The sequence below is a fragment of the Danio rerio genome, chromosome 4 (assembly GCF_049306965.1).
Source record: "Danio rerio strain Tuebingen ecotype United States chromosome 4, GRCz12tu, whole genome shotgun sequence".
NCBI lineage: Eukaryota > Metazoa > Chordata > Actinopteri > Cypriniformes > Danionidae > Danio > Danio rerio.
The window spans coordinates 30,211,941-30,222,500 of record NC_133179.1 but is presented as its reverse complement, the minus strand read 5'-3'; the positions used below and the strand labels follow the sequence as shown (position 1 = coordinate 30,222,500).

The 10,560-nt window shown below is 36.9% G+C and overlaps 1 protein-coding gene across 5 annotated transcripts in view; it reads right to left on the bottom strand.

Annotated features, from left to right (window-relative positions):
- The window catches only part of znf1067 (zinc finger protein 1067), a 9,970-nt gene extending 1,555 nt beyond the window's left edge, over positions 1 to 8,415 (bottom strand). For 3 of the 5 annotated variants that reach the window (XR_012402143.1, XR_012402144.1, XM_021475454.3), the window contains exons 1-3: positions 8,373 to 8,415; positions 7,779 to 7,932; positions 1 to 2,204 (exon numbers count right to left, since the gene is read on the bottom strand). The exon at positions 1 to 2,204 is cut by the window's left edge. Coding sequence is in view for 2 of the 5 variants with exons in the window: in XM_021475454.3 (XP_021331129.2) it covers positions 1,042 to 2,204; positions 7,779 to 7,863 (1,248 nt within the window). In the remaining 3 variants the exon portion in view is untranslated. Of the gene's footprint in view, positions 2,205 to 7,778; positions 7,933 to 8,306 lie in introns of all 5 variants that reach the window. The other 2 variants (XR_012402145.1, XM_073947243.1) reach the window with 1 other exon arrangement.
- Between the last annotated feature and the right edge of the window lie 2,145 nt (positions 8,416 to 10,560).

Below are 10,560 nucleotides of genomic sequence, written 5' to 3'. Positions count from 1 at the left end.
ATGAAACAAGCTCATAAGATCCTTGAGTCCTGGGCTCCCTCCTGTAAGCAGGGCGAGAGTGGAGTTTGAGCTCAGGTACATCTCGATGAACTCCCTCGACTTGTTTCTGTTCTAATGACAGATATAGGGAAAGCTTAAGGAAGTTATAAGGCTTACTAATAGCTTGACTATGGTGCCAATTTAGAATGTTCAACTTACTTGGGTTGCATGTTTTTGGACAGTGGGAGGAAACCAAGGAACCCAGGGGAAACCTACGCGAGCATGGGGAGAATGAGCAAACTCCGCACAAATGTCAACCGCTTCAGTAAGGATTTTAACCAAGGACTATAGAATACACAAGATATGTCACTCGTATACTTTTGAATGGGAAAAAGTGTAACTGTCAAATTGGCGAATGAAGCCTCGCCTTCTAGTACAGGAGCCAATCAGCGATCGCTATATGACGAATAAAGCGATCACTATAGTATGCTGATTCTCCGGGGGAGGGAATCAGCCCAGACCAGAGTTTCTGTGTAATACAAACATTTAGAAATTAATCTGAATAGACAGTTGTTGTTTAATTTTATTAGTTATTTGTAATATTAAATAAAATTGTAAGCTTGGCAAGTAGTTTCGGAGAATTTGATGTTTCCCCATTCAAAGATATTCCCCAAGCCTACTGCCCGAGAGTCATTTCAAAGACGGCTGCCGAGTAAAATGACTTTCCTAACGGGACTTTGGTTTAACGTGTGACATTCTTGTTGTGAGGCAACAGTGCTAATCACTGGGCTGACGTGTCGCCAAATCTAGAAAGGAGGGGAAGTGGGGGTGGGAGGGGGGTTCTTCAAGATGAATAACTGAGGTAAGAAACTCTGGTTATTTATAGTGTGTCAGGATTCATCTGATTGGTGAATCATGTGTTAGCTAATGCAGGATCAGCCATGGACAATCATAAGCATATGATCCTCTCGAAAGTAGTTTATAAATAAACATGAATGAACAGCCAACCTACATTAAAAAGCTCCCGTTTTAAATATATACACATTATTGCGTGACAAGGCTTTAATTTTGAGGACTCTGATCTCTATTGTGACACTTCATATGAGTGCTGAGGCTTCTTTTATTTTTAAAGCCCTTTCCACACTCACTGCATCTAAAAGGATCCTCTCCTGAGTGAGTCTTCATGTGTCGCTTAATGGAGTCTTTGCGCGTGAGACCCTTTCCACACAGATCACATGTGAACACTATGGTTCCAGTGTGACCATTAATGTGGTTTGTGAGGCTAGCTTTGGTTGTGAAGTTCTTTCCACACTGAGAACATGCAAACGGCTTCTTTCCGGTGTGACTTTTCATGTGGTGTTTGAGTGTGCTTTTGCATGTGAAACATTTACCACACTTTGTGCATCTGTAAGGTTTGTCTTCAGTGTGAATCCTCATGTGGATTTCAAGGGCTTGTTTTCGAGAAAAAGTCTTCCCACACTGTTTGCAAGTAAAAATTCTCTCTCCAGTGTGTGTTCTCATGTGGGTTTCAAGGGTGCCATTTAGCTTGAAACTCTTTCCACACTGAATGCAAGAGTAAGGCCTCTCTCCAGTGTGAGTTCTCATGTGCATGGCAAAGTTACCTGATTGATAGAAGCTTTTTCCACATTGTTGGCATATGTACGGCCTCTCCCCAGTGTGAATTCTAACGTGCACTGCAAAGTTTCCTGCATGATAGAACCTTTTTCCACACTGTTTGCATGTGTACGGCCTCTCTCCAGTGTGAATTCTCATGTGGGTTGTAAACCCCTGTATATAACCAAAACTCTTTCCACACTGTTCGCAGGTGTAAGGTTTCTCCCTAGTGTGAACTCTCATGTGAACATCAAGGTTTGACTTTTGACTGAAACCCTTTCCGCATTGTTTACAGCTGAAAGGCCTCTCTCCAGTGTGAATTCTCATGTGTTTATTAAAGCCTTGTATTTTACCAAAACTCTTTCCACACTGTTTGCAGTTGTAAGGTTCCCCCCTAGTTTGAACTTCGACGTCAACATCAAGGTTTGACTTTTGACTTGAACTCTTTCTATTTTGTTTACTGCTGAAATTACATGCAGATTTGGATTTCCGAGGTCTTCCACGTGATGATGTCTTCTTATTCAGTGTGGGTTTTTCATCAGTCGTTATTTCTTGGGGTTTTTCTTCCATTTCATTCTGCTGATGAGCCTCTTCTTTCAGCACCATTAGGTCTTAAAAAAAAAAAGTTAACTTTAGAATGAAGGCACAAAGCGACAAGCATGAAATGGATGATTCATCCAGATATTATTAAAATGACCATACTATTTACTCTCCGTCATGTGATTTTAAAAATTTCCATTTTTCTGGAACAAAAAGTAAGCCAGCGTTTTATCAAAATATCTTCTTTTTGTGTTCAACAGAACGAGGAAACTCATAAAGATTTAAAACTAAATGACGAAGAGTAAATGGTATGCCTTTAAAGGGTTCCAATTATTAATCTTTTTTTTACAAGATGTAAAATAAGTCTTTGGTGTTCCCAGAATATGTCTGAGGTTTCAGCTCAAAATCAGATCCTTGCAGAATATTTAATTTTGGGGTCAGAGGAAAAACAAGCTCTTTTTGTGCCTGTGGCTTTAAATGCAAATGATTAAGTGTACTCGCTCTAGATTACAACTGTCGTGTTCCCTCGTGTATCTTCCACTAGATTTAAACATTTGTAACTTGCTTGGAATACCCGATTGACACAAATCCTGCATGTTCATAGCAAATATGCATAATTCACGCTTTTATTAGTGAGTTTGTATTATTGTATATAAATTATGTAAATATTTTTTCATGTTGGTGGTTCATTCCACTGTGGTAAAACCCTGATAAATAAAGGGACTAAGCCAAAGAAAAATGAATGAATGAACTTATGCAAATGCTTAATGCCACGTTTGCTGTAAACTGGAGTGATGAGGAGATGGCGAGATGACATACTTTGCTGCTTGTTTTCATTCATTTGTACTATTGTCTTTGTTTTCTTGCCTTTGTGCATTTCCTAAGACTTAGCTGAATACATACGTGGTGACATTTATATACCCGACAAGATGCGGAAATACCATCTAAAAAGGTCACCTGCTATTTGTCCAATCACGGACAGTGACAACGGAAATATACAAATAATAATGTTAACCCAGGGTTTGTAAAAGTGAAACGTTTGTTAATGAACACCAGGGGCCTCATGTATCAACGCTGCGTACGCACAAAAACTTTGCGTACGCCAGGTTTCACGCTCAGAATCGCTCATGTTTTGATTTACTAACAATGAACTGAACGTGGGAATGTGCGCAGCTTCACGGCAGCTTTCTGGCAGGCGTACGCACATTTTTTGTGCGTGTCTGTTTTATTTCCATTGGCGACTCCTAGAGGCAGTTGTGTTAAATTCCTCTCTACAAAGTGTCTAAGCCTTACAATGGCAGCTGTATGAGACGGGTTCAGCAGGTATATAAGGTTTCCATACCTTACATTTGACCAGCTAAACATTAAAGCACAATTTGCAGCAGTCGCCTGTTTTCCCAATGTAATCTGAGCGATCTACCGCACGCACATTGCTATAAAGACACTATCTGAAGATGAATTTGCATGCGTGAATCAGAAACATTTCCATTCAATAAACGTGCAAATAAAATATGATGCTTATTGATATGAACTTATTGATGATTCCTACTTGTCTTTCTCGTGATAAATAGTTGGCAAAATCTGATATGTAGCGGGGGAAAAAACAAGAAAGGGTTCATCAGACGCTGGATTCGAGACGAGTTCATGCTCGAACGTATCAATTCATGATCACATGCGTCTTACGCGTAGCGCCACTGAGACTGTTAAGCGTCCTGCAACATTTTACAGATATAAACCACACTATTTCTTTTGTTAATGCACTCAGTGCGATGTTCAGACCCAACTGTGTTGACCGCATCAGCTAAACTCTCCCACTCTATTTTTTTCTTTTGTTGTTAATTCCGGAGAACAAACTTGCAAATAACACCGCTTTTCTCCAGTCTACCTCCGAAAGCAGCACCTCCAATTCACATTCTGTTCAAAGTTTCCCTTTTTGCTTGATTTTGCCATTGCTTTTTCGTTGGGTTTTTCCATTAGCATAGTCATTAGCATATTCATACGGGGGAGGAGGCAGGGAGGGGTTTTGTGCTCGTGCATGTTGCGCTCAGTTTCATGTTCATTCAGATGTACAAAAGAATATGCGTGAGATTCGGCGTACGCAGTGTTTCATACATCTGAATTTTTTTCTGCGTACGCACATTTACAGCTTTGAGCGTACGCAATGTTTTAGTAAGATTTCCACGCAAGTCTTCGGACATGAGGCCCCATGTGTATATATAGCATGAGCAGTGTGGATCATGATTACAGATAACCCAGGATTCTGTTTATCCAGTGTTAGAATTACCTAAGGTTAACAATTTCAGTGTCAAAAGCTCTAAGAATACTCAGCATCAACTCTCAGAATAACCACAGTACAATGACAAACAGTGACATACATAAATTGTCAATCATGTCATAGCAGTGAACTAATCTCATATGCTATTGTTTTAGAACTTCCAATTATAGTGCCTATTGGAAAAATGATCGGGAATAATAAACGGCAGAAAAAAGACAAACTCAGAGGGGGACTGGCCATAGGAAGCACAGTCTTCTGGCCTGACACCGTGATTCTGGCCCGCTCAGCCCCCACTTTTCATAAACATTATGCTTCTCTCCCCATACTTAATCTAGTAATAAAAAAATGTATCCATAACAAAGTAAAAGTACAATTATTAAGCACATTATAATTGTGGTTGTAAGTCAAGAATACAGCATATGTGCAGTTTTAAACTGTTTACTAACCCTTATTACAAAGAGTTAATGCTGTGTATTTATTATAAAGTGTTACTGAATTATCTGCTGTCTTAAACCCGACTCATGGGCGAGAATTGTTGTTACGAAGTCTTACCTGACACTTTATTCCTCCTTTCTGCTTTATAGCCATATTTAGTGAAAGTAACATCATCATCATTTTACATAAACTTTGCAAAACTCGCTGCATGGGGACACTTCTGCACAAAACGCTGTTAAATCGGTTTCATGGCAAATGAGCAGCGTGTATTTTATCAGCATGCATGCAAACAACCGGGATTCACACAGGAGCATGTGTGTGAAGTGCGCGGGAATGGTTTTCTGTATGCATGCATCAGTTTGCTTTCACCAGCGTTGTTTCGGTTGCACATAAAGAATAACAACCTTGCGCGTGGAAAAGATGCCAAATGTAAATGGCTCCTAACGTCTTTATTCTGGGATTGCCACTCTAAATTAATGCACTTGCATAAAGTAATCGTATCTCAATGCTTTTACTTGGGGACGTTTTTTTTTTTTTTTTATGCACCATCTTCCTGTGCTGCCCCCAGCAAAATGCCGCCCTGGGGTGCGTTTCTCAAAATAATCGTTAACCAACTAAGGTCGCAAGTTCCATAGTTACAAACATAGTTTGTTGTTTTGCTGTTTCCCAAATCCGTCACTAACGAACATTTGTAAACTGCATCGCAAACTTGTGCACTCGCAACGACACCTCTGGAGCTGTAGTTGGAAACATAGTTCCTGGCTATGTTCTATTCCAACTTATCCCCCCTATGCCCTATTTATTTAGAACATTCTAACATTCAATGTTAGAATGATTAAAAACAAAAAAAGCATTAAAGCCATCTCTCTTACGTGTAATTTGCTTTCAAACTATTTTTACGTTTGTTTTAGTGAACTTCATGTTTACAATTGTGCTCCCTTCGCAGTGCACTTTGAAAACATTGATGTCATTTTGAACACAGCCTCATGGCGAAAGCTATAGGTGACCTATTATTTAAAAGCGGAACTTATGTAACGTCTCCAAAGCTTGTGAAAACAAAAAGCATACATTATTAACTTATAGTGGGTTATTTATTAAGTAGCCTATCTGTACTGTATGATATGGGCCTGATGGTTAGAACTTTCTGCAGTGGTTTGCATGTGTCAAAAAAAAATTACAAATAAATAAACAATATCCTACTTAATACTCATCATCATCATTAATATTATTATTAAAGTATTTTTCCATTTCTAATAAATATTACATTTCATTTTATAATAATAGCCGGATTATTTATTTATATTATTTATACATTAGAATACGTGTTAGCTTTTGTAAGTGATTTTATGTTTTAGCATAGAATACGTAATGTTTAACTTCTCAATAATATTAGTAAAGCAAACATAGGCCCTATGTGTCATTTACATATTTCAGTTAATATAGAAAGCGAGTCTATGTTTTTATCAAATCTAATAATATTGAATTTTATTTTAAATGCGTGTATGTGTAAAACAATAGAATTTTTTAAATGAAATGATGGGATGGGATTCTTCTCTAAAGAAGTTGTTACTCCACCCCGTTAAGAGTATCATTACGGGCGTTTTACGTTATAACTAACGTGGTTCAAGCGATGGATCTGCGATAGAGAAACTACGCTTTTTGGGAAACACTTATCACTACATAGTTCTTTTCCCAAATAATGCATCGTACTATGATAGTTCATTATTGTTCCACTACAATGTTTGTTTTCTCACGTCGTTCCACAACATCATATAGTTTAGAATTCTGTACAATGTTTTATAATAATTAATTATTTTAGTGTCCATTTCATAGAGCATGTTTAAAATTGGGGGCGTTTTTTGACATACTTTAAACCAGGGTTTCTGCAGGTTTCACCAAGTTAAATGTGAGACTTTTATGACCATAATGGATGAAATTTTTGACTCATAAAGGGCTAAAGACTAAGGCATTTTTCAAATGGCCCAGATTTTGTATCTGTCCTATAAAAAAATATTATAATTTAATAATATAATATATTTTCCAGAAATGGGTTGGGAAGAGCATCCGCTGTGTAAAAACTTGCTGGATAAGTTGGCGGTTCAATCCGCTGTGGCGACCCCGGATTAATAAAGTGACTAAGCCGACAAGAAAATTAATGAATGAATATAATATAATATTTTCGGCTCAGTCCCTTTATTAATCTGGGGTCGCCACAGTGGAATGAACCGCCAACTTATCCAGCATTTGTTTTTTACGCAGCATATGTCCTACCAGCTGCAACCCATCATTGGGAAACACCATACACTCATTCACACACATACACCACAGACAATTTAGCCTAACCAATTCACCTGTACCACATGTATTTGGACTTTGGGGGGAAACCGGAGCACCCGGAGGAAACCCACTCAGATGCTAACTCAGATACTATATATGGGAACTAGTAACAACTACTAAAAACAAGTTTAAACCCGTAAAGAAGTTAATGAAAAAAAGGGAATTGTGATTAACGTGACATATGCAAATAGAAAGTACTAAGCCAACACTATAACTGTAATAGCAGATATTTTCTATGAGAATATTGTAGGTCAAATATCGTCAGCTCAATAACTTTTTAAATTTATTGTTTTTATTTACTTTATATAGCGCCAGTGCTCAAGGAGGCTTTAAAAACAGTAGGAGAAAAAGAAAAACAATAACCTTAAGAAGGGAGAGAAAATAGGAGACTAATAATACATAAAAAGTATGACAAAAGACCTGGGAACAAGTGAGAAGGAAACTTATTCCTGTCTTTCAATGAGTGCTTATGTGCATTTAGGAGAACTAGGCAGCACAACCAGGGCTGCAAGATGGATTTAATTTAGTGTTTTTATTATTAAAATATATCTGAATGAGCATCAAATGACTGAGTTTGTCTTTGAGAATGAAAACCAACCTGTCTGTTCCTGCAGATCTTCCTGTTTTACGGTGAATGTTTCTTCAATCTTCACATCTTCACTCTCCTCTTTAATAAATGCCATCTTTATAACAGTGTGGAGATCAGTCCCTTCAGCAGGAGTTTTTTTTTCACAGCGTTTGGACACTTTATCCTGTTTAAAATAAAAACAATAAAAATTTTCTGTTTAAAATGAATAAAACAATGAACAGAAACAAAATGACTTCTCTTCAACAGTTTATATGAGAGTAATTAACAAAAAAAAACATAATAAATAAAAAATCAGCTAAAAGTGTAAGTCTGAGCAAAAAACAACTGCCACAAATGACCTGATTAAAACTAGTACTCCTTTTCTTGTATTGATGTATACCTAAAATGAAATTACATTGGGCTATTTAATAAACTAAACGTTCATTAAAACACTTATTTCACACGTTTTTGTTGTTCAAACAATAGCCCTCATTACTAACAATAAAATAGGATTAACGTTGTATAAAGGGTTAAAATTATACCGTAAACAGCACGTACATTAGGAATGAAAAACTGAAACTTTAATCAATCGGTTTATATCTTTGTAAAAGTTTTAAAACAAACCTTTCTCCAGTTGACTCACAGCGCGGAAGCGGCGCAGCCTTGTGACGTCACATGCTACGCCAAAATAAAAGTCTTTTTTTGTTTAGTTTTTTTTTTTGCCACTTATTGTTGCAGTCATGACATGATAAATTTGTCCCTTGTTTTCCCTCTCCCCTTGCTCTCTCTCACATACACAGACATTCTGTATTTGAAGTTGATCAAAACTTTTAATCCAAACATTTTAACACAATTTTGAAAACCTTTAAATCCAAGTCTAATTCAACTTTAAGCCTTTACACTTTATGCTGTTTAGATGTTTTTATAAAATCATGTATTTAATTATTTATTTATTTATCATTTTTTATAGATATATACAGCAATTACATCGTGTGATTATACATCTTTGTAATGAAATTGTTAGGCTAGGTGTGTAAGTGAAGTGTCGGATACCTCTCTTGTGCCACCAGAGGGATCTTGTGTCCTCATGTTCTCGTGTAATGTCATCATTAACTGCCAAAGTTCAGTTTCAATACTCAAGACTGCAAGAACAAAGGATGCATGAAACTTCCCGGACGTGTTCTTGGCATGGAGGATGCACCGATGCAGATAAGCACCAATCTTCGTCTAGAAGTCCCAAAAGTCATTGCGACTGGAGGTGGAAAGAGCAGGATTTTATTTTATTTTATTTTATTTTATTTAAAGTTCAGATATGTAACTTATTTATTTCAGGAGTTTCCCTAAATGAAACTGAATATAAACATCACCATAAATTAAAGGAATAAACACATTAAAGGTGTTTATTTGCTGAAATACGCAGCATCTCATTTCTCAGAGAACGCATTCTCTGTTCTCTGGTCTTTCGAGTTCATTCTTCCGAGGACACCTGGTAAGACCGATCTCCAGAAGAACGCAAGTCCGTTCTCTGCGTTCTTGGAATTGAGAAACAGCCACTGAAACGGTCGAAGCTTCGAAATGTTTCGAAACCCGCCTCTACAGTGATACCTAGTAGTAATTTTTATGTGTTGCACAGGAATAGCTTCAACAAAGAACAGTTGAGCAAATTGAGATATTAAACCCCACTTTGTATATTTAAACATTCAGGAGATTTAGTGGAGTGGTTAAGGTTCCTGACTACCATGCAGGGATAGTGGGTTTGAGTCCAGGCTGATGTTCTGTTCTTGTATCAATTTGTTTCAACATTAGTCTGATATCTGAATAATCACTTTTTGAATAAATATTTCTTGTTTTGGTCATAAAACAGGGTTGTTGCAAGATTAGAGACAGTTGTGGCTGAAAGTTAACAATATTTATTATTCATTAAATTTCCCATGGAATTTTATTAACGTCTACCCAAAACCTAAATCACAGTACTGTAAAAATATAAATTATTGTTTTACAGTGTTGCAAAAATTATGCTAAATTGATGGTGTATCCGCAGCTGTATCCTATCTAGACTTCACCATAAAACAGTAACATTATTAAAATACATAAAATCATGAATTCGGAGTTTTGTACATGTTGGGATTCAAACCCAAAAGCCATTTGAAGCACAGTAACAGCATGCACACACACAGTCCACCAGGCTTTATGAGACAGAAGTTACCATCTCTTGATTATTCCATTTATGGTTTACAGCTTTAAAGTCATTCTTTAAGAAAGCCTACTTCTTTATATCAGTCAATGCTTGTGTATATATATATATATATATATATATATATATATATATATATATATATATATATATATATATATAGAGAGAGAGAGAGAGAGAGAGAGAGAGAGAGAGAGAGAGAGAGAGAGAGGCTATCAAGTTTTAATCATTATTAAGAGGTTAAGTGAATTAAAATGGCATCAAATTACAGCAGGTGAATGTTAACATTACCTTGATTAAGCCTGAACTTAAGACTTAGCCTGAGAGTTAGCCTGCCCCGACCCATGCTAGTTTCCCAGCAATACACACACACACACACACACACACACACACACACACACACACAGCACGCAATATAATCTATCAGTGGACATGAGCAATACAATATGTATTGCATATAAATAATAATTTTAGTTAACAGAGAGTTAAAGTGCTTCAGTAGTCTGTTGAGTACTGGAATTAGCATGTAAGCTAACAAATCACTTATGTTTTCACTCACAATAGTGACACTGGGTTTCCCATACACTGATATATTTGTAGTAATGTGGGAGTTTTCAC